Genomic DNA, 25,577 nt, shown 5'->3' with positions numbered 1-25,577 from the left:
TGGAACTTTGGCTATTGTTTTCCTAAGCAGAAGATAACCTACAATACACATCCTGTAGACTCAGTGGAGCCCTTACATTTCTAGAATCTTCTGATGGACCAAACCATTGAATAGTAGGTGTGACCCCTACCCCCCTTCAGATGGACTGATCCCAGGAGCCCTGACAATACATTCTTCTTTTAAGATCCGTTATGATTTGAGTTCGGACGTGAAGGAGTCACAAACTGAGTTGAGGCCAGCTCGTGACGTCCATGGGATTGTGTGGAATCCTGTGGACTATTGCAAGGATTATTGTTATCGCATCTGGCACAAGGACTATCGTGAGGTGCCCGGATTTGTTTCCATTGTGTGGACTTATTGTGGACTTCTCATGGACTCCAAGGACATTATAGATATTTGATGTTGCATGCTCCCTGCCTTAATAAATCTCGTTGGATCGTCCCTCGGCCTGTTGTCCCTTCTTGCTCTGTCGTATACCCCGTCACAAACTGGTTGGCAGAGCTGGGATCAGAGCAGAAGGAATGGAGGACAACGGCCCATCAACATCTGGAACCAGCACCGCAGAGTACAAGAACTGGACTGCGGTGAACCTACAAACAAAGGCCTGTGAACTGGGAGTCAGCTGCAAGGGACTCTCCAAGGAACAGCTGATTGAGGCTTTGAAAGGAGTTCGCCTGCAAGATGACGCTGAGGAAGGATCCCCACAGCAAATGGAGGAAAGACTGCAGCCGGAGGTAAATACCCAAAAAAGTCAGTGGGTTGTGTGGTACGAGGAGGAGTTGGCATTGCAGGGAGAAGATGCTACCATAGAAGATAAGAGGGAGGCCATTTATAGAGCTCAAGAGATGGCATTGCTGGAGAGGCAGCTAGCTGTGGAAGCAGCTAGAAGCTCCAGACAGACTGTAACCCCAGCACCCACCATGAGGGAACTCCCCAGAGTGTCCTGCAAAGACTTCAAGCCGTTTCATGAGGCTTCAGGTGACATTGAGGGCTTCTTCCAGGACTTTGAACATCAGTGTCGATTAATGGAAGTCCCGGAAAGGGAGCGAGTCCGACATCTGGTGGAGCTGCCGCAGCCTATAGAGCTATGGACCCTCGGTGGAACTGTGAGTATGCGGAGATTAAACAGACTATTCTAGAACATTATGCTGTGACCCCAGACACTTACAGGACCCAGTTCCGTACTTTAGCCTGTGATGAGGAAGTGTCCTTCAAGATGTATGCCCACAGACTCAAACAAATATGTCATCGCTGGCTGGAGGGAGAGGAGGCCTTAACTTGGGAGACCTTCCTCCAAGTCATCCTAAAAGAGCAGTTTTACTTCAAGTGCCCCGCTGAGATCTGGGAATGGGTGCGTGATTATTGTTATCGCATCTGGCACAAGGACTATCGTGAGGTGTCCGGATTTGTTTCCATTGTGTGGACTTATTGTGGACTTCTCATGGACTCCAAGGACATTATGGATATTTGATGTTGTATGCTCCCTGCCTTAATAAATCTCGTTGGATCGTCCCTCAGCCTGTTGTCCCTTCTTGCTCTGTTGTATACCCCGTCACACCCAATAAAATACATCTAAGTTTGTGAGTGTTATGAAAAAAATTAGAAAAAGTTATCAAGGTATGAAAACATTTTCATGGCACTGCAGGTGATAGATGATGATCACAGGCAAAAATGAGCAGAAGATTAAGTTTAAATTAAATTTCCTGAAATTTTTTATTTCATGCAAATTTGAACACTTTGTTATTTGATTTGTGGTTCATAAAAAAACTTGCAGAGCACCATTTCTCACAATGCCCACAGAGAGTGGGCTAATTTGTTTTTTTGCGATCGTGCAGGCTTACCTATAATGCCTTGCAGTTATGACAACTAGTGCATTATCACATCTTGTACAGTGGTAGTTAGTACCTGGGCCATAACAGATCAGCAGTTCCTAGTGGAGTCACTTTTCATTTCCAATATCGCTGGGTAAGTCTCTCACTTCTGACATGCGTACGCTCTTATAGTCAGACTGTAAACTCTTATGGTCTGTGGGGTCCTCACTGTCTCTCCTCTAGATTTTAACCCATTTATTACCTTGGATGTATAGGTACCTCCAAGGTCGCCTTCCCCTGTTTACTGCCCCTAAAGCCGCAGGTGGAGTCGCAATCTCTTAACAGCGGTATTTGAAATGATCGTGCCAGAAGCGTGTCACAATCCCCACCCATCTGGGTCGCCAGTGGATTGGCATGAAAACTTGGGGTCTGCAGGAGACCACTGTGGTTGTCATTGCTGGATTGCTGAAGCCCTGCTGCATGTAGCACAGGCGATTAGAAGATCGCAGCTTTTGAAGCTAGTAAAAAGTAAAAAAAAATGTTTAAATAACTCCCCATTTGCCCAATACAGAATAAAACAATAAAAAAATTCACGTTTGATATTGCCGTGTTCAGCATTGCCAGATCCATCAATATATAAGAATTAATCCAATCGGTAAACGACATAACGAGAAAAATATCAAAAGGCCAGAATTACGCGTTTTTTGGGTGGTCGCAACATTGCATGAAAATGCAATAATGGGTGATCAAAAGATCGTATCTGCACCAAAATGGTATAAATAAAAACATCAGCTCAGCACATAAAAAATAAGCCCTCACCCAGCCCCTGATCATGAAAAATGGAAACGCTACGGGTCCGGAAAAGGTGACTTTAAAAAAGAAAATGGGATTTTTATTCACTGCTTAAATAAAAATGAACCTATACATGTTCGGTGTTTACAAAGTTGCAATGATCTGCATAATCATTTTAAGGGTAAAGATTTTCCAGCTCACCGCTTCTGCATCTTGGTAGTGCCTGGAGCATGGACCCGCTGTGTCAGGGCGTGAGGAATCCAAATGAAGTAGAATGTCCAGCTCAACAGCGTAGTGAAAAGCAAAGTTTTATTCACCATGGACACATTCCAAAGAGAGGATAAAACATCAGCATGACAGGTTACAAGTAGACAGATCAACGCGTTTCTGGAGACCAAGCTCCCTTAATCATGATCAAGGGAGCGTGGTCTCCAGAAACGCGTCGATCTGACTACTTGTAACCTGTCATGCTGATGTTTTATCCTCTCTTTGGAATGTGTCTGTGGTGAATAAAACTTTGCTTTTCACTACGCTGTTGAGAAGGACATTCTACTTCATTTATAATCATTTTAACCAGTCAGTTTTAGAATTTAGTGAACATGGTTAAAAAAAATTAAAAAATAAAAAAATTGTGAAATTCTTTTTGTTATTTCACCACACTTTGAATTGTTTTCCCATTTTTCAGTACACAATATTATAAACTAATGGTTTCATTCAAAAGTACAACTCATCCTACAATAAACAAGCCCCACATGGTTATATTGACAGAAAAATGAAAAAATATGGCTCTGGGAAGAAAAGGAGCAAAAAACGGAAACTCAAAAATGGAAAAACCCAAGGTTGGTGAAGGGGTTAAGCTGTAATGATCAGCTTGGTTCTCTCTCTCCCCATGTACTTTCAAAGCAATTACACGTTATCCAATACCGAGATTCAACTTATTTGCCATGACTATCAAGTTTGAGCTTCAAAAGATCTGCTCATCTCTAGTTACAGCTGATCACATTCCCTTTTTTGCACAGTGACTTTTCTACTTCTCACAGAACATACCTAAAAATCTCTCCTATAGGTTACAAGAACTGTGATGTCCATGAGGCTCCTAAAACTATTTTCTTTTTTAGGAGCAGCAAGATAGCTGTCAATCTTAATCTTGTACAATAATCTTATATCTTGTGTAATATCAGAAAATAACTACAAAGAGGATTATATTAAATATTATATTAAAAAATGTTGCATTTACAAAAAAAAATCCTCATTGTCCTGGTTTTAGAATTATTTGATTTTTTTTTTTCAGGAGAAAGTGTTCCTGTGACAAAAGTTCCCTTACCAAATGTTGATAATGGAATTCCATGGAAACAGCACAGTGGTGAAAATTCTCGAGCACACATACTGTATTGCGGAACAGAAGTTATAAAGACGAAACTACCTACTGAGGGTGTTGTTAAAGCTATAGTTTTACAAACAGGTTAGATAACTCGGGTCTGCACCAAATATTCTGTTCAGGCTGGGTTTAAATTGACTTTCTGGTTTCTTGTGCAGACAAATGTGCTTCCTCAAATTGTGGGGAGATGCCAGGTCTGCCTTTAAACTTCATGCATAATTTCTAGAATAACTAATATTGTGATTTATTTTTCACACAATCAGTCTATGTTGAATATTGGCCATGTGCACTGGAACACTGACTATAATTGATCCCTATGCTCTCAGTGTGTGGTCTATGGGGCACATGGATAGCAAAAGCATTGACCTCACACTCCTCTGAATGAACCCTTAAGATGATAGAGACTCTGTAACTGGTTAGTCCGGTTTATATACTTTTTCATGGTGTGATTCAATGAAGGAAATCAAATGTTGCTTTTTTACTCTTTCTCTTTCAACATTGTGTATTTATTCATTTGCATAGGCAAGTAGGACTTCTAGGATTCCTTTCTTCCTGCATTAGAAAGTTCTAAATTGAACAAAGAGAAGCTACATTCTGGCTTTTTCCTAAAGTAAACAATCTCCACACTGTGGAAAATTCCTGTATGAAAACTGACATAATGCACAGTTTTGGTCACAGCCATACATAGTATTCAAGGGATGGGTGGGGATACAGTAGGTGAGGGTAGAGTTAGTTGTGCAGCAGTGTGGTGGAACGAGGGTTACTTCAGGTTGTAGGCTTGTCGGAAGAGGTGGGTTATTGTGTCACATAAGGGACGAGTTAGATGACAACTTGGATGAGAATTCCAATGCAATACTCAAATGAAACTGAAAGGGAGAAGATATTAGTTTTTAGGAAAAAACTTTTCAACAGTGAGAGTTATCAATGAGTGGAACAGGCTGCCACGAGGGTTGGTGAGTCCTTCAATGGAAGCCTTCAGAGGCTGGACAGACATCTGTCATTGAAGGTTTACTGAATCTTGCATTGAGCAGGGGGTTGGACACGATGACCCTGGAGGTCCCTTCCACCTCTAACATTCTATGACTCTCTAATTCTATGACTGGTCGGATACTCTCCCAATCCAAGTGTGACAGTTGCATAGAAATACATGCTGTCACGCTCGGGTCCAGAAAGCCGACAGCCAGTCTGAGTATTGTGTTGCGATACATACAGCCATCTGAGTCTTCCATTAGGCAATGTTAACATAACGTTTTATAAATAGGAGTGGGGTTTCTAAACTCCATGTACATGCAGCAGACAGAGATTTATTTAAATGTTTGGAACAAATTTTCTATTAGATAGTTCTTCATCAGATTCACCATTTGTGAATATTCACTATTCATTCATAATTCAGCGGAGTAATATTAGGCAAACCATAATGTTCATTTACAAGCATTTATCCTCTATATGGTACTATATGTGTAATAATTTTATACAGATATATCTATTAAAATGTAGTATATTTCTAACACACATTCACATTGTTTTAAATCTAGGATTCAACACTGCAAAAGGCGACCTAATACGTTCAATTCTTTACCCAAAACCCATGAATTTTAAACTTCACAGAGAGGTGTTGAAAGTCCTCATTGGACTAATAGTGCTTTCTCTTATCGGTGTTATTTACACTGTGGCAGTTTATTCATCGAGTGGAGTAAGTATTTTTCATGGTATTGCATCTTATCTATCATAAACACTTTTATAAAAAAAAAGTAAGAATCACATAAATCTTTCCAGATTCCATTTCCAGTGACATGAATATCTATTTTGCTTGCCCTTTTTTTGCATTTTTTTTCATTATTTACAGTAATGCAGTATGTTATGATTATTATTTTACATGATCAATGCACAACATACAATAAACAATTTACAATTTTCACATATGGCCTTTTGAGTGGTAAGAACCACATATACTTTCATTATAGTCTTGTGATTTAAATAGTAAATAAACTTTTTTTTTATTTCTCCTCTAGGCATTCCAAAGTTATGAATTTTTGAATTATATTTCATTATTGCTGTCTTGAGCTTTCTATTCTCCTAATGACTATGATGCAGGGTCATTTTAATGCCCAGTTTAAGCTCCTTTTGAATTATTTTCACCTGCTGCTCCACAAGATCCACTGAAGATATCTGTTACGTGGGGATTAGGTCAAAGAAGGCTGAAATACCCGGGGCCCCTGCGGAGTCCCTGCAACTAGGAAAAACCCTGTCTGGCCCTCAACCCAGGGTTTTTGCTAATGGTGCAAATCCCTGAGCCTCCAACCTTTCCTTATCTCCTGCTCAGCCCTAAGCTGAACCCTCCACCCTCCACCCAGTGAGTCGTCAAACCACCAAAGCCCACACAGTAATGACAGACAGGGAGAACTTAAACCGCACCGCGCCGCATACACACAGGACAATACCGTAATGTGAACAGGGCAAAACAAAACACAAATATAGGAAGGCGAAAAGGTAACAACGGATCATACGCCACCAGCTACGAATTTCTCTCTCCAACACCTCCTCTCCAGATCGGAACTACTTGGCATAAAACACAAGCTATAATCGGCGACGCCCATAGGCCAGCACGACTATTTAAAGACCGTGGGCATGACCAAACATCCCACCTGATTTCCAGCTAGATTAACCCCCAATAACCTGAGTAAAATCAAGCCGGCGCCACTGAGGCTATAGTGGACGGAGATGGAACTACCGCTGCCTGCCGGACGCTGTGGTGTGAATAGCGTCTGACATTACAGTACCCCGTCTTCTAGGAGGGACCCCAGGGCCCTCAAGACTCATAGGACCCGGCTTGTCCGGATGACGGAGGTGAAACGAACTGAACAGCCGATCCGCATGTATGTCCGTGGCTGGTACCCAAGACCTCTCCTCCGGACCATACCCCCGCCAGTGTACCAAATACTGAAGAGTACGGCGCAGTACTCGAGAGTCCACCACCTTGGAGACTTCAAACTCTAAATCGCCATCCACCATGACTGGAGGTGGCATCGGCGTCAGGTTCACAGAGCCTACCACCTTTTTCAATAAAGCCCTGTGAAACACGTTGTGTATCTTGTATACCGCAGGAAGTTCCAACCGATAAGCAACCGGGTTAATGATGGCAGCAATCTTAAAAGGGCCAATAAACCTTGGACCCAATTTCAATGATGGAATTTTGAGTTTTACGTTTTTAGTAGCTAACCACACCCAATCACCCACACACAGGTCCGGACCTGGCACGCGTCTAGCGTCAGCCACTCGTTTGTACCTTGCACTCATGCTCAGCAATCGCTGTTTCACACTCCTCCAGACCGATGATAGTTGAACTCCTAGCTGGTCCTCCTCTGGGACGCCCCCAGAGCCACCCTGACGCAAGGTACAAAATTGAGGATGGTGCCCGTAAACACAAAAGAACGGAGACTCTCCCGATGATTCTTGGCGGTGATTATTTAACGCGAACTCGGCCAAGGGAAGGAATGTCGACCACTCCTCTTGGTTGTCAGACACAAAACATCGCAAATACTGCTCCAGATTTTGGTTCATGCTCTCAGTTTGACCATTTGACTGCGGATGAAATGCCGATGAATGAGACAACTTGATCCCCAATCGTGAGCAAAAAGCTTTCCAAAATTTCGCCACAAACTGGGTACCCCTATCAGACACTATGTCCGACGGAACTCCGTGTAGTCTGGCCACCTCCTGCACAAAAGCCTGAGCCAACATCTTCGCGTTGGGTAAGGAAGGCAACGACACAAAATGCGCCATCTTCGAAAATCGATCAACCACCACCAGGATGACCGTGTTCCCCGCCGAGGCAGGCAAGTCCGTGATAAAGTCCATGGAGATTTCTGTCCATGGCCTACTAGGTACCCCCAGAGGCTGTAGAGTGCCAGCAGGACGGCATCTGGGCAACTTGGCACTGGCGCATGTGATGCAAGCTGCCACGTACGAGACCACGTCCTGCCGGATCTTTGGCCACCAGAAGCGGCGCGATACCAGTTCCAAGGTGCCCCTAACCCCTGGATGACCGGCCAGGACAGAGTCGTGGTGTTCCCCCAACACCTTAAGACGAAGATGAAGGGGTATGAATGACTTGTTAGCGGGAAGTCCTGGCGGTACCTCCTCCTGGGCCTCGGCAATCTCCGCCTCTACCTCAGTCGTGAGAGCCAAAACCACTACACCTTCCTGGAGGATGGGTACCGATCTTCCCGAGGTTCTCCCCCTGGAAAACTCCTGGACAAGGCATCCGCCTTGGTGTTTTTAGCCCCAGGACAGTAAGTCACCAGAAAGTTAAATCGAGTAAAAAACAATGCCCAGCGAGCCTGCCTGGGAGACAGACGCTAGGCCGACTCCAGATAGAGCAGGTTTTTATGGTCGGTGATGACTGTGACCTGGTGGACCGCCCCCTCCAAGAAGTGTCGCCATTCCTCAAAAGCCAATTTGATGGCCAACAACTCCCTGTTGCCGATATCGTAATTCCGTTCAGCAGGCGACAGCTTCTTGGAGAAGTAGGCGCATGGACGCATATTGCTCCAGGACGAGCCCTGTGACAGTACTGCCCCCACTCCCACCTCAGACGCATCGACCTCCACTGTAAAAGGTTTAGGTACGTCCGGTTGCACCAGAATGGGGGCTGAAGCAAAACGTTTTTTCAGAAGCTCAAATGCACGCACCGCCACCTCAGACCAGATAGCGAGATTGGTACCTTTTCTCGTCATGTCCGTGAGCGGTTTGGCTATAGTACAAAAATTCTTAATAAACTTCCTATAATAGTTGGCAAACCCAAGGAACCGCTTGAGCGCTTTTAGATTATCAGGCCGGTTCCATCGCAGCACCGCTTGCACCTTCGCGGCGTCCATTTTAAACCCTGCGGCGGACACAATATATCCCAAAAGAAGCAACTCCTGAACAAAAAATACGCATTTTTCAAGCTTAGCATAGAGCTTATTCTCACGGAGCAACTGTAACACCTGCCTGACATGCTCTAAATGAGTGTCCCGGTCGCTCAAATAAATGAGGATATCATCCAGGTACACAATCACAAATTTCCCCAGCACATGAGCGAATACATCATTTATGAAATGTTGGAAAACAGCAGGCGCGGTTGTCAACCCAAATGGCATAACTAGGCTTTCAAAATGACCCTCAGGGGTATTAAACGCCGTCTTCCACTCATCCCTCTGACGGACCCTTATGAGGTTGTACGCCCCCCTGAGGTCAAGTTTGGAAAACCACTTCGCACCAGCCACCTGGTTGAACAAATCAGGGATCAGAGACATCGGGTAGGGATCACGGACCGTAATCTGGTTTACCTCCCGGAAATCCAGACACGGGCATAACCCCCCATCTTTCTTCTTAATGAAGAAAAACCCCGCTGCTACAGGCGAGGATGAAGGCCAGATGTTCCCTTTACTTAGACTCTCCGCGATGTAGTCTTTAAGAGCTTGTCTCTCCGGACCAGAAATACTAAACATCCTAGCCTTTGGCAATTTGGCCCCGGGTTTTAACCTAATCACACAGTCATAGGTTCGATGTGGAGGTAGTTCTGAGCAACCCCTCTCAGAGAATACGTCCACAAAATCCAGCAATGCCTCCAGAAGGCTGGACTTCACGGCGGACACACATGTGGCCAAGCAATTTTCCTGGCAGAAACCACTCCACTGGACTATGTCCTGGGCTCTCCAGTCAATCACCGGATTGTGCTTGGACAACCATGGGAAACCCAGGACCATTTGTGCTGGGAGATTATTGAGTACCCTACATGTAACCCACTCAGAATGTAGGACCCCAATGTGGAGTTTAACCTCAGCTACAAACTCAGTAATCTCCCCCTGTGGGAGGGGAGCGGCATTAATGGTAACCACGTGAATAGGATGAGGGAGTTTTTCGATCTTAAAACCAGCCGTGCGTGCAAACTCCTCATCCATGAGATTGGTGGTGGAACCGCTATCCACAAGCACTGATATTGGTAGCTCTCTGCCCGCAATAATAACCCTGGCAGGGAGCATACATTGAGATACCATCATGGAGGATGTGCATACGCTCAGTTGGGCCTCCTCCATACCCTCTGAGCTTACCAGTTTTCCGCTGGTGCGACTTTCTTAGGTAGCACAGGACAAGCATTTACATAATGATCTCTTTTACCACAGTAAAAACATGCTCCTTGCTTCCTGAACCCAGGAACGCGACGCTTAACATGTGATACCCAAGCGATTTACATAGGTTCCGCGGGCTCACCTGCAGCAACCACACTTGCACCCCTGCTTTCCCCCAGGGGCAGCGTCTCCTGCGCCCCCTGACGCAAACGGCGATCAATACGAATAACCAAACTCATGGCAAACTCTAACGATGCAGGAGTCTCATACATCAGGAGGGCCTGTTTAACTCTTCCTGAAACCCCATGAATAAACTGACTCCGCAGCGCTGGGTCGTTCCACTGTGTGTCTACTGCCCAACGGCAAAATTCTGAACAATAGTCTTCCGCCATACGTTCCCCCTGATGGAGGGCGCGGATTTTAGATTCTGCTAGAGCCAATCTGTCGGGATCATCATAAATGAGCCCGAGTGCTGAAAAAACATTCTCAACCAAATGAAACATAGCTGAGTCAGCTGGTAAGGAAAATGCCCATGCTTGGGGGTCCCCACTCAGTAAGGATAACACCAGACCCTCCTGCTGAGCCTCATTACCTGAGGAGACAGAGCGCATGCGAAAGTATAACTTGCAGGCCTCCCGAAAGATGACAAATTTGCTGCGTTCCCCAGCAAATCGTTCAGGCAGCGGAATCTTCGGCTCTGCACCTGCACCTGCAGAAGCCGCTTGCACATTAGCTACAACCAGGCCCTGCTGCTGAACTGCCCCCTTTAACTCGGTGACCTGTAAGGACAGCGCCGCCAACTGGCGGTTTATGGAAGTCATGGAATCCATGGACTACCAAAATATTGTCGGCCGATTATAATGTGACACGGGGCTTAGGTCAAAGAAGGCTGAAATACCCGGGGCCCCTGCGGAGTCCCTCCAACTAGGGAAAACCCTGTCTGACCCTAAACCCAGGGTTTTTGCTAATGGTGCAAATCCCTGAGCCTCCAACCTTTCCTTATCTCCTGCTCAGCCCTAAGCTGAACCCTCCACCCTCCACCCAGTGAGTCGTCAAACCACCAAAGCCCACACAGTAATGACAGACAGGGAGAACTTAAACCGCACCGCGCCGCATACACACAGGACAATACCGTAATGTGAACAGGGCAAAACAAAACACAAATATAGGAAGGCGAAAAGGTAACAACGGATCATATGCCACCAGCTACGAATTTCTCTCTCCAACACCTCCTCTCCAGACCGGAACCACTTGGCATAAAACACAAGCTATAATCGGTGACGCCCATAGGCCAGCACGACTATTTAAAGACCGTGGGCGTGACCAAACATCCCACCTGATTTCCAGCTAGATTAACCCCCAATAACCTGAGTAAAATCAAGCCGGCGCCACTGAGGCTATAGTGGACGGAGATGGAACTACCGCTGCCTGCCGGACGCTGTGGTGTGAATAGCGTCCGACATGACAATATCTAAAGGAAACTTTACTCCTCGGAAAATGCTATATGCCTGCCGATATGGGTTTACAGTATGTGTACACGTTGCGGATTTGCTGGGGATCCACAGCGGATTTGCCCTTGCGGATCCGCTGCAGATCTGCAAGTGATTTACAGTACAATGTTATTCTATGGGGAAAAATAACGTTGTGCACATGCTACCGAACAATCCACGCGGAAACGCAGCATTTTTTTTTCTGCAGCATGTCAATTCTTTGTGCGGATTCCACAGCGTTTTTACACCCATTACATTATAGGAATCTGCAGGTGTAAAAACGCACATAAACCACAATAAATTCGCTGGAAATCCACATAAAAAACGCGTGGATTTTGACCTGCGGATTCTGCCAAAAGATGCAGATTCCGCACAGCAATTTGCAATGTGTGCACATACCCTTAATTATCAGGTAAATAGCATTACAATGCTGTCTGGCTCTATTAGGCTTTATTAACACATCATTACCTTGGAGCAGTATTCTATCTGTATTTGTATGCCAAAACCAGAAGTGCCTCCAAAACATAATAATAGTAATAATAAATTTTATTTCTATAGCGCCAACATATTCCGCAGCACTTTACATTTCAGAGGAGACTTGTACAGATGATAGACAATACAGCATAACAATAATCACATAGATCATAACAGATACCAAGAGGAATGAGGGCCCTGCTCGAAAGCTTACAGTCTATGAGGAAAAAAAGTAGACATGAAAGGTGGGTGGTAACAATTGCCCTGATTGCTTGGATCAGCCATAATGTTAAGTGTGTAACAGTACAGACACAGAGGGCTGATAGACGGATAAAGCATGTGGGAACATGATAAGGGGAACCTGGTTACGGTAAAACTTTTGACTGTGTCACACAGGGATAGTTAGGTTAATGTGTTGAGGCAGTTGGCCAATCTGAATAAATGCGTTTTCAGGGCATGCTTAAAATTGTAGGGATTGGGGACTAATCGTATTGACCTGGGAAGTGCATTCCAAAGAATTGGCGCAGCACGTGTAAAGTCTTGGAGACGGGAGTGGGAGTTTCTGATTATTAAGGATGCTAACCTCAGGTCATCAGCAGAACGGAGGGCACGGGTAGGGTGGTAGACTGAAACGAAAGAGGAGATGTAGGGTGGTGCTGAGCCATGGAGTGCTTTGTCGGTGAGGGTAATAAGTTTGTACTGGATTCTGGAGTGGATGGGTAGCCAGTGTAAGGACTGGCACAAGGTAGAGGCATCAGTATAACGATTGGCGAGGAATATGATCCTGGCTGCAGCATTCAAGACAGATTTGAGGGGGAAGTTTGGTAAGAGGGAGACCGATTAGAAGAGAGTTACAATAGTCCAGACGAGAATGAATAGGAGAAACAGAAAGAGTTTTTGCGGAGTCAAAGGTAAGAAAAGATTGAATTCTAGAAATCTTTTTGAGATGCAGATAACAAGAGTGAGCCAGTGATCAGATGTAGGGGGCAAAGGAAACCTCGGAGTCAAGTATGACCCCAAGACATGTTGCTGGGGAGTAATAGTGGAACCACACACAGAAATAGCAGTGTGGGGTGTAGGTACATTAGTAGAGGGAGGAAACACAAGGAGTTCAGTCTTTGACAGGTTCAGTTTCAGATATAGTGAGGACATGATGTTAGACATAGTGTTTAGACAATTTCCGGTATTTTATAAAAAGGCAGGTGTGATGTCAGGAGAGGAAGCGTATAATTGGGTGTCATCAGCATAGAGATGGTACTGGAAACTGATACTGATTGTTTGACCAATTGGGGCAGTGAACAAAGAGAAGAGGATGGGACCTAGTGAGGGCAGTTTCAGTAGAGTGTAAAGAGCGGAAACTGGATTGGAGAGGGACAAGAAGAGAGTTATCAGAGAGATAGCAGATCAGACTGGAGTGGACCAGGCGTTCCAGGAGTTTAGAAATGAAGGGAAGATTAGAGACAGGTCTATAGTTAGCGGCACAGTTTTCGTTGAGGGATGGTTTTTTAAGTAGTGGATGTATGATGCATGCTTAGATGAGGAGGGAAAAATACCAGAAGAGAGAGAGGTTAAATATTTTAGTTAGGTGAGTGGTGACAGCAGGGGAAAGGGACTGGAGGAGATGTGACGGAAATGGGTCACTGGTGCAAGTGGTTGGGCGAGAAGATGCAAGGAGCCTGCTTACTTCTGTGACTGGTTCAAAATCAGATAGTGAGCTAGATTCAGTGGGGGAGGGAGGACAGTGCATGGTATGAGGTGATTGGGAGATAATTTCCTGTCTGATATGGTCAATTGTTTCTTTGAAGTAATTGGCCAGATCGTCAGCTCGAAGCTCCGTGGTTGGGGCCTGCACTCTTGGGTTGAGCAGGGAATGAAAAGTGTCAAAGAGACATTTAGGATTAATGGACAGTGAGGTGATGAGTGTGTTGAAATAGGTTTGTTTGGAGAGGTGAGGGGCAGTGTTATATGTTCTAAGCATAAACTTATAATGGATGAAATCTTCGTGTAGATTGGATTTTCTCCACAGACGTTCGGCATAACTGGAGCACCGCTGCAGGAGACGTGTTAGCAGGGTGTTCCAGGGTTGTTGCTGTCTGTATCATGTTGTTGTATATATATGAGGTGCCAATTCATCCAGGGCACATTAAAGTGTTTAATTGTAATGCTTCAGTGCAGAATCAGGACATGAGAGGGAGGAGATAAGGGCCAGTGAAGACTGCAAGTTCTTCATAAGTTTCTGGGTGTTAATGGCCTGTATGTTTCTATAAGTATGGACAGAGGGGGTGACCTGAGCAGCCTGGCAGTTCTTGATAGAGAATGAAAGAAGGTTGTGGTCAGAGAGTGGGAGAGGGGAGTTTGCGAAATCATCCACTGCACAAAGCCGGGAGAAGGCCAAGTCGAGGGAGTTTCCGTTTTCATGCATTGGAGAATTAGTAGGCTTCGAAAGGCCAAACGAGGAGGTTAGAGATAAAAGGTGGGTAGCAGATGGGGAGAAGGGAAGAGCAATGGGGATGTTGAAATCGCCCATGATGAGGGTAGGGGTGTCATAGGAGAGAAAATGTGGAAGCCAAGTGGCAAAATGATCCAGAAAATGATGGGAGGGGCCTGGAGGACGATACACCACTGACACTCGCATGAAGAAGGGGGTGTAGAGTCTGACAGCATGGACCTCAAAAGAAGAGAAGACAGGTGATTGTACTTGAGGCATAACCTGAAAGGTACATTTGGATGATAGGAGCAGTCCAACGCCTCCACCTGCTCTTTTGTCTGATCTTGGGGTATGAGAAAAGTGTAATCCCCCATATGAAAGAGCAGCAGCAGTGGTAGTATCTGTCTGCTGGATCCAGGTTTCAGTAAGAGCCAGGAGGTTAAGAGAATTTGAAAGAAAGAAGTCATGGATGAAGGAGAGTTTATTACACCCTGAGCGAGAATTCCAAAGGGCACAATTAAGAGAGACAGATGGCATTCAGGGAATATTAATAAGATTAGAGGGGTTTCTAAGTGGAGCAGTTGGGGGGTTTGACTTTCTATAACATGGGCGACCAGGGTTGGGAGCAATGTCTCCTGCGACTAGGAGAAGGAGGATAGAAAGAGTGAGTAGATGATTAAGTGATTTTTGGGAGCGTCTCTTATGTTAGATTGTGAGACTGACTGGATCTGTGCAATTTAACAATGTGAAAAGGGCGTGAGTGCTATACATAGGAGAGGAAAGGAGTGAGGGGCCGATATGGATGGAGTGTAGAGAGTTAATGCCAGGGCGGTGGATGTGTGTGAATGCAGTGGCCAGGATATAAATTACACAAATGCATATGGTATATATTTGTTGTGATCCAAATGTACAGGGAATAGATGTATATAAATGTCTTACCTGTCTCCTGCCCTGTCTAACTGCCATGTTATAACTGCCTCATACTTTGAGCAAATGTACTTCGATTAAATGTGCATAAATGCCCCCTCCATAAATGCTCCCCCAAGCTAGGCCTGAATATATAGCAGGCTAGTTCTCAGATCTTGATTTTTTTTCTCCTCGTTACCAATCAATCAAACTAAAATTTAGACAGCAGGACCCAATAAATGTTGTGGTTGTGGTCAGATAAACAAATGTCCAGCACTACATGGATCATAAAGCACCTTGAAAAGTTACTTGACCTCACAACATAAGGGGACAAACAGAGTAAGCTGAAGTAACTATATAACAGATATATACTTACTAAGATGAAACATATGTAGCATTCAGGATTAACTGCTTGCTGACCTTGAATGTAGTGGAGACACACACTTACATCACATTTCATTATAATGTGAGAGGTAGCTCTAAGCACACCTCAGTACTTTCATGGACAGCTGGCTCTGCACAGATGCTCCACAAAGCAAGCTGTCAATTAGACAGCCAGGGCGTGCGTACGATCCCTGATCTTAGTATAATATAAGCAGTGACAGTAGGCACTTTGTGCATGCTACCATGGCTGAAAGTCAGCAGTACATGGTGTGAAATAATTAAAATTTCTCCCAGTACCTTACTTTCAGTAAGTCGGCCAGACTGCTTTGGAATGCCATTTACCTGCGGGTGAAGCCTATATCTGAAGTTAAAAAGCTGTTTCTGATAAACAGGTTCCCTTTAAGTGCTATATTGACTGTAATGTACCAGTCTTGCTGGTCAGCTATTTTAAGTAGAATGGAGCATGAACTGAGCATTGCAACATACTGAAACATCACTGCAGAATAGTTAATCAACCACCACCAAGTTTGTTGCCAATTTGTGGGAGATTTTTTTCTCCTGTGTACATCTGCATTCTTTCACTTTGACACCAAGGTTTCTTCCATTTTATACTATATTTAAAGATGTTTACCACAAGCTATTACAAACTTTCTAAATACTCGATCAATAAGTTGTTTTCTTCAACTTTTTTTTTATACATTATCTCTGTTTTATCATTCATAAGTTCATTTCCAGTACAAGATCGCAAAGTAACTAATATATATACATTTTCTTATCATGCACTTTATAGGCTACCGCAAGTGAATTGGTAATCATGGCGCTTGTTATGGCCACTGTTGGGATTCCAGTCTCTCTGCCACCAGCTTTGACCATCTGCAGTCTTTATTCACAAAGGCGCTTAAGAAAGCAAGGGATATTTTGCATTAGTCCTCAGCGGATTGTTTTGTGCGGACAGTTGAACCTTGTCTGTTTCGATAAAGTATGTGGTTGTTCATTTACAATACAGTAGTGATGTTATTGCAGTATGTTCCATTGTTATGTTCATTTTTAAAAAGTTTAGTTTTGAAAAATATTTTTATGCAGATTGTGTTTAATTTTTGCTAATATTAGCAGTCTCGATCACATAAAGACAATCCTTATTTATATTATCCAATATAGACACCCATCTTGCCTGGGCCCTTTTTTCTGCAGCTTTGTCCATGAATTGCATGGTCAGTTATCATTTGCAGTAGAAATATCAGATATGGCATCCCTTGCTGAGAACAGCTGATTTCCAGGGAAAGTGGAAAAGTTGAACTAGCACTGATCAGTTGATCAATAGTTAAACTTTTCTTCAGAAAGTGGATCTATTATGATTGTATTATGCAATGTCAATTTTATTTTAAAAAAGGCATTAAAAAAATTAGTGAAATAAAGAAATGGTAAAAGGATACAACTAGTGGAAGGTCTCAAGCTTTGGTAAGTAGAATGAGAACTGGTGAATTATTATTCATAAGTAGAGATGGGTGAACCCAAACAGTAAAGTTTGGGGTCCGCTCCAAACACCTAGTGTCCATGCAAGGACTCCAAACATGGATATCTCCAGGAAGTCTGTGTTACTGTTTGGGTTCGGCACCATGAACACCGGTTGACAGCATGAGAAACACCGGGGCTCTGATAGGTAGTAAGTTAGTTATACATAAGCATGAGACAACAGCTGTGACCGGCAGTAAAAGGGTTATTGCAGGTGTCGGCTGATGAGAGAGTATTACTCTCATCAGTGTATGCCTGTTGTCACTGATAACAGCGAGAGCAGGCAAAGATGATGAGAGTATTCAGAAGCCTGCGCCTGTGCTATAAAATAAATTTTAAAAAATGGTGTGGGGTCTTTTATATTTTTGATAACCAGCACAGGAAAAACTGACAGCTGTGGGCTGCAACTCTCAGTTGTCAGCTTTAGAATGGTTGGTTATCAAGAATAGAGTGGTCTCATGCTGTTTTTTTTTTAAATTATGTAATAAATAATTTAAAAGCATGGCGTGGGGTCCCCCCGTTTTTGACAACCAGCCAAAGTAAAGCAGATAGCTGGGAGCTGGTATTCTCCGACTCGTAAGGGGCCACGGATATTGCCCCCTCAGCCTAAAAATAGCATCTTCCAGCTGCCTCACAAAGGCGCATCAATTCTGGTGCTTTGGCCGGCTCTTCCCACTTTCCGGGGTGTGGTGGCAAGTAATAGGTTTGGGGTTGATGTCAGCTGTTTTATAGCTGCAGGCATCAAGACAAAAGCTTAGTAATGGAAAGGCATCTATAAGAATAAGAAATTAATGAAACATTAAAGAATATGTTATTGTAACTTAAAAGCACAAACTAGAGTTTCTTTACCCAGACAGGTACATTGACAGAAGGTGGCTTAGATTTGTGGGGCATTGTTCCTTCTGAAGGAAACAGGTAAGTTCATTTATGTTTGTTTGGAAAATACAGCAGGTAAAATAAAAATTGAACACATCATCAATTTTCTAAGTAAATATATATCTAAAGGTGCAATTGACATGAAATTATCACTAGATGAGTGTAACAACCCATTCAATCCGCACAGGCAACAAAATAACAAAATCAACGATAGATGACCATAAATTAAGTTAAGAGTAATAATGAGAAATAACACAGGGAAAAAGTAGTTAAAATAAACACATGAAGCAAAGAGGAGGTGAAAATAGCCATGGAAAGTCATGACACCAGCTGAAATTAATCAGTAATTGGAAAGCAATTCTGCCATTTAGTGAAAAATAATGTCAGCTGGTTGAACTGATGGCCTATACAAAGGTGTCTCAACACCAAGGTGCTAAGCAAGAAACATCTCATGATGGGTAAAATAAGTGAGCTGTATGAAGACCTTTGCAACCTTTCTGTTGAAAGTCATACTGATGGCATTGGTTACAGAAGAATTTCTAAACAGCTGAAGGTTCCACTGACCACTGTTGGGGCTATAATCTGGATGTGGAAAAAAACATCATTTCACCTTAAACTGGACTTGACCAACTGATAGGGTTTGCCGATCGCACCAAATATAAATTATGAGAAGGTGCGATCGGAACCTGGGTCCACTGTGCGGTGATGGGTGCAGTGATGGAGGAACTGCAGCTAGTAACCAGTGGCTGAGCGATGCTGTGGGCAAGCACCATAAACACCCGGAGGTAAATCTCACATCCATGTGAAAAGTGTGCAAAGTAACTGCTCGGTTGTTCCACAGAGCGGTACAACAAGAGAAAGCACTCAAGCCTATACCCTGCTAGGCTTCACAGGTGTATTGTGATAATGATGCTAATTGGGGTCCCTATAGCTACCCCCCAGAAAAGTCTAAGCTGGGTGATTGCACTTGCTCTGACACTCGGTGTGCAATCCGCACATGCAACTTAGGACGCCCGGAGTCAAATGCTAAGCCAAGCAGGAGTTCTCACGCTACACTGCCTGCCTAGATACACACTCGTAGTGCTAATAGCAGCACATGTGCACAAAGGGTGGTAGCGTATCCACCAACACACCAAGCACAAATTATCTTAGCGTGCCAACGCATGCTCCAGGGAACCTTTTATATGTTTCTTTTAAAGTCCAGTCAGACAGGACCTTGCTCATGGGCTAATCTGGAATTGCCACGTCACCCGAGCAGCTGACAACCGACCAGCAATGAGAGGTCGCCACCTCACGAGCATGCTCAGTAGGGTGAATTCTGGACTTAGCCTCTGGAACGCCGATCACCGCTGCCTATTGCTAGTTACTATAGCTTTGGCTGGAGAGCCAGAAGTAACCAAGCGAACATTACAAGTCTGAGCCAGATAACCAAGCGAACAGTACGAGTCTGAGCCAGATGCTGAGACCGACATCTTTGCTGAGCAGCTCCCATTGCGGCCGAAGCAGAATGGGAGACTGCAGAAGCAGACAAGGCTTGGCATCTGCCCAGTGCTGTGGGAGAATCCCAGCGCCTAACACCAAGTGATCCCCGCAAGATTTCAGACAGGAGTGGAAAGAATTATCAGAATAGTTGTCCAAGAGCCAAAGACCACCTGTTGAGAGCTTAAGAAGGATCTGAAGTCAGCAAGTACAATTATTTCAAAGAAAATTATAAGCAATGCACTCAAAAGTTATGACCTGTGTGAATGCTCACCCTGCAAGACTCCATTGTTGAACAAAAAGTATGCTCAGATGCGTTTACAGTATGCTCAACAACATTTAGAGACACCTTTGAAATGCTGAGAGAACATATTCTGATCAGATGAGACCAAAATTGAACTCTATGGATGCCATAATGCACATAAATTTGGAGACCAAAAGAAACTGCATTTCACACCAAAACACCAAACCAGCAGTGAAGTTTGGAGGTGAGAACATCATGGTGAGGGGGTATTTTTCAGCATATAGCACTAGAAAACTTCATATGATTAAAGGAAGGATGAATGGAGAATTGTACTGAAACATTATTGCTAAAAATCTACTGCGATCTTCCAGGATGATGAATATAAAACGAGGGTGAACATTTCAGCAAGACAATGATCCCAAACTCACAGCCGAGAAAACTCTCAATTGGTTTCAGAAGCAGAAAATTAAGCTGCTAAAATGGCCCAGCAAATCACCTGATCAGAAACCAATGGGACATTTTTGGAAGGAACTAAAGCTCAGAGTTTATAGAAGACCATGGAACCTTCAGAATTTCATGCTTGTGTGGAAGAATTGGCAAACATCATGTCTGAGCAAAGTTCATACAGGAGACATATTGATGCTTTCATCACTCAACGCATGCTTTTGTGCAAAGTATTAAATACATTTCCGTAAGCATGCTAAATACTTTTTCCCTGTGTCACTTCTCATTATCACACATATCTTAGTCTATGGACATCTATAGTTTGATTTCTTTGTCTGTGTGGATTGGATGGGGTGCTACTGACATTTGGGGAGAGCTTTATGTCAATAGCACTTTTAGAAATATATTTACTTAGAAAATTAGTGACTGGTTCAATACTTATTTCACCAGCTGCATATGCTGTGTACACACACAGTATATGTACCTGGTGAAATAAGTATTGAACAAGTCACTATATATATATATATATATTTATATTTATATATACAGTATATATATATATCTAATATATAAAGCTCAATGTGTGTATGTACAGTATGTATGTATGTATGTATGTGTGTGTGTATGTCCGGGATTGGCATCCGCACCGTCGCAGCTACAGCCACAAAATTTGGCACAGTCACACATCTGGACCCCGAGAGTGTCCTAAGCTATGTTGTGAGGTGAAATTTTAACCCCGCGCGTTCCAATTCACCAAACAATTTTGCCCCTATCTACATAATGGGGAAAAAGTGTGTGTGTATCAAGCCCCGCCCCTCATTATGATGTCATAATGGTTGCCATGGCGACGCTGATGTCATCATAGGTTGCAAGCCCCACCGCTCATTATGATGTCATAATGGTTGACTATGGGATGGAGGATGTGTGATGGGTATATGGGCACTGGACTATGGGATGGAGGATATGTATGATGGGTATATGGGCACTGGACTATGGGATGGAGGATGTGTGATGGGTATATGGGCACTGGACTATGGGATGGAGGATAAGTATGATGGGTATATGGGCACGGGACTATGGGATGGTGGATATGTATGATGGGTATATGGGCACGGAACTAAGGGATGGAGGATATGTATGATGGGTATATGGGCATGGGACTATGAGATGAAGGATATGTGTTGGGTATATGGGCGCTCGACTATGGGATGGCGAATATGTATGATGGGTATATGGGCATGGGACTATGGGATGGAGAATATGTATGATGGGTATATGAGCATGGGACTATGGGATGGAGAATATGTATGATGGGTATATGGGCATGGGACTAAGGGATGGAGGATGTGTGATGGGTATATGGGCACTGGACTATGGGATGGAGGATAAGTATGACGGGTATATGGGCACGGGACTATGGGATGGTGGATATGTATGATGGGTATATGGGCACTGGACAGTGGGATGGAGGATATGTATTATGGGTATATGGGCACGGGACTATGGGATGGAGGATATGTATGATGGGTACATGGGCACTGGACTATGGGATGGAGGATATGTATGATGGGTATATTGGCATGGGACTATGGGATGGAGGATAATTATAATTTGTTATAACTAACCACAGTTAGTTACTATGCCCGGGCAGCACCGGGCTCTTCAGCTAGTATATATATACTGTATATGTATACTAGCTGAAGAGCCCGGCGTTGCCTGGGCATAGTAACCAACTGTGGTTAGTTATAACAAATTATAATGATTATATTGCACATAAAAACATTTCACATCATATACACTACAGATTTGCAACATCAATTAACTAAATGATTACCCAAGTATTGCTAGTATTTTATTTTCAACTCATTCAAGAGCCTTTTGATAAACAACATTTTTGGCTTTTCTTTTGGTGCAAAGATGAACAGATTTTTGGCAGTTCCAACACTTGAACAGACCACGTAAAACTGACCATGAGAAAAGCATGGAGATTGCAAATAGATCCCTACTACTTTCAAGGACTGTCCCTGAGCATTGTTAATGGACATTGCAAATAGCAGTTGAACTGGAAACTGGAGGCGTTTAAAATCAAAAAACAAATCAGATGGAACGAGTGGAATTCTTGGAATGAAAATGTCCTCTCCTTTGGCACATCCTGTTTCTGAGCTGTGTATCTAATCCTATCCTGTGTGATACTTTCTGCTGAGCTGTATATCTAATCCTATCATGTGTTACTGACTGCTCAGCCGTGTATCTAATCCCATCCTGTGTGATACTGACTGCTCAACCGTGTATCTAATCCTATCCTGTGTGATACTGACTGCTGAGCCGTGTATCTAATCCTATCCTGTGTGATACTGACTGCTGAGCCGTGTATCTAATTCTATTCTGTTTGAACTGGAGGCGTTTAAAATCAAAAAAACAAATCAGATGGAATGAGTGGAATTCTTGGAATGAAAATGTCCTCTCCTTTGGCACATCCTGTTTCTGAGCTGTGTATCTAACCCTATCCTGTGTGATAATGTCTGCTGAGCAGTGTACCTAATCCTCTCCTGTGTGATACACAGCTCAACAGAATGTATCTAATCCTATCGTGTGTTACTGACTGCTCAGCCGTGTATCTAATCCTATCCTGTGTGATACCGTCTGCTGAGCCGTGTATCTAACCCTGTCCTGTGTGATACTGACTGCTGAGCCATGTACCTAATCCTATCATGTGTGTTACTGACTGCTCAGCTGTGTATCTAATCCTATCCTGTGTGATACTGACTGCTGAGCCCTGTATCTAGTCCTATTCTGTGTGATACTGTCTGCTGAGCAGTCTATTTAATACTATTCTGTGTGATACTGTGTGCTGAGCTGTGTATCTAATCCAATCCTGTATGATACTGACTGCTGTGCCGTGTATCTATTCCTATCCTGTGTGATACTGACTGCTGAGCTGTGTATCTATCCCTATCCTGTGTGATACTGCCTGCTGAGCTGTGTATCTAATCCTATCCTGTGTGATACTGTCTGCTGAGCTGTGTATCTAATCCTATCATATGTGATACTGACTGCTGAGCCGTGTATTTATTCCTATCCTGTGTGATACTGTCTGCTGAGCCGTGTATCTAATCCTATCCTGTGTGATACTGACTGCTGAGCCATGTATCTATTCCTATCCTGTGTGATACTGACTGCTGAGCCGTGTATCTAATCCTATCCTGTGTGATACTGGGCTCCCCCTGGAGTCTGTGTCAGAGGGTGGCCTCTGTTGGCATGGTAATAAATTGTGTTATTTCCAGCTTTTTTTTTAAACACAAACTTTATTTCAAATTTTCAAATTTTCATTAACAATGCACCGTTTCATATATTAAAACGTATTTCCAATAAACAGGCAATAACTTAGCCTATCCTCCTCCCATCCAACCCTCCCTTATTTCGGTAACCCCCCTCGCAACTTCGCACACACTTTATGCCTAGACCACTTGGAAAACACAGATTATAAGCACCACCTCTGTGATATAGCATCACATGTTTTATCCCCGTCCCCACCCAGACCTTACATCTCACCTTCATTAATCACCTTAAATTTCCCCAAATTGCCATGGATATCTTCCAATATATACCATTCTGTATACTTAAAGGGAGTTACTATTTTCCTTATTTCCTCTTCACCGCACTGTTGTACTATGAAATTCCTCCATTTTTTGAAAAATTTACCCGTCAGGCCCTCCTTATTCCTTTCCGCCTCCAGCTGTTCGATTCTGAGTAATGATTTAATCTGCCTCAACACCTCTTCCTCTGACGGCACACTTCCTTCCAGCCATTTGAACAATAAAGCCCTTTTGCCTATCATAGCCACTCCATGAAACAATTTTGGTAATTTGGGCCTCTGGTCACCCCCTCCTGCTATTATTTGCCCCTTGTTCCTATAATGGAAGATCCACAGCAATGGATCCATTTCGACTTCCACACTCCCCACTTTTTGTATAAATGTTTGCAATCTTTTCCAGAATTTCTGGCTCTCTGGGCATTTCCAGATCCCATGAAACAGGTCCGTTTTTGGCCATTTACATTTGGGACAATGGATCACTCTGCTTATCTGTTGTGTGATTGGGATGTTAAAACCATAGATTGCTCTATGCATCAACCGAAATTGTGTATCCCTCCACCCTTCATTAATCACCTCCTTCCTCATTGTCATCCACCCCTGCAATATCTTGTCCCCCACTTCGACGTCCTCTAATTGTCTTGCCCATGCTCTCCAGATTTGTTCTGGGCATATTGGAATCAAAACCTCTCTCATAGCTTTATATAAAGCTGAAATAGTATTCTCATGTCTATCTTTCATAATAATTCGGTCCATGTCATTTGTCACCTGTTCCATACTAACATCCCTCAATTGTGACATTAACCCTTTTTCTATCTGTTTGTATTGAAGGATTTGGAATGTGGATAGCCCATATTTTGTCACTATTTCCTGGTATGTCAGCCACCTGTTCTCCGTTTCATGTAATAGATCCGTCACCCCTTCTATCCCTTTACTCCTCCATTCTGAAAATAATTTATTGTCCCTTCCCGCTGGGAAAAGTTATACCCTCTAATATTTGGCATTTTGATGCCTCCTTTTTCCAAAGATTGCATTAATTTTTCCGTTTTGATTCTCGGTCTTTTCTCCCTCCACAAGAATTTCGAGAATGCTTTATTCAGTCTATTTATGTCTGTATGCTTCAATAATATGGGGATTGTTTGCATTGGGTAGAGTAAATTTGGGAAAACTCATCATCTTCAAAAGATGATTTCTACCTAGTAATGATAGCGGCAGCCCCTCCCACATCCTTAGTTTCCGTTCTATTTTTTGTATCAAAGGTTTGTAGTTCAATTCGTATATTGACGCTGTTGTACGTCCCATCTGTATTTCCAAATATTTAAGGTGAGACCGTGCTATCGGTATCCCAGAGATGCCATCTCTTGTTCCCTCGGCAACCATCAGTTTCATCTTTTGCTCACACAGAAACAAAATTTCACACTTTGCTCTGTTCAATTTAAAGCCTGATAATCCCCCAAACTCCATCTGTTGTGTCACTTTTGGGAGATCCCTCTGAGGGTTGTTCATAAATAGTATGATATCATCCGCAAATAGGGCTGAATGCAATTGTTCCTTCCCGACCCTAATACCTTCAAAACAATCTCCTTCATTTAACAGTCTAGACAAAGGCTCAATGGCCAGATTAAACAGGAGTGGTGACAGTGGACATCCCTGT

At 43.5% G+C, this 25,577-nt stretch overlaps 1 protein-coding gene across 3 annotated transcripts in view; it reads left to right on the top strand.

The window, feature by feature from the left end:
- The window catches only part of LOC141092477 (probable cation-transporting ATPase 13A5), a 510,776-nt gene that overhangs the window by 160,669 nt on the left and 324,530 nt on the right, over positions 1 to 25,577 (top strand). For all 3 annotated transcript variants that reach the window (XM_073578644.1, XM_073578645.1, XM_073578642.1), the window contains 4 exons: positions 3,895 to 4,065; positions 5,517 to 5,674; positions 16,567 to 16,755; positions 18,142 to 18,203. In XM_073578644.1, coding sequence (XP_073434745.1) covers positions 3,895 to 4,065; positions 5,517 to 5,674; positions 16,567 to 16,755; positions 18,142 to 18,203 — 580 coding nt within the window. The remainder of the gene's footprint in view (positions 1 to 3,894; positions 4,066 to 5,516; positions 5,675 to 16,566; positions 16,756 to 18,141; positions 18,204 to 25,577) is intronic.

Source organism: Dendrobates tinctorius, unplaced genomic scaffold, assembly GCF_039654945.1.
Source record: "Dendrobates tinctorius isolate UK_male_01 unplaced genomic scaffold, ASM3965494v1 ptg000060l, whole genome shotgun sequence".
Lineage (NCBI taxonomy): Eukaryota > Metazoa > Chordata > Amphibia > Anura > Dendrobatidae > Dendrobates > Dendrobates tinctorius.
This window is presented reverse-complemented; position numbering and strand designations above follow the sequence as displayed.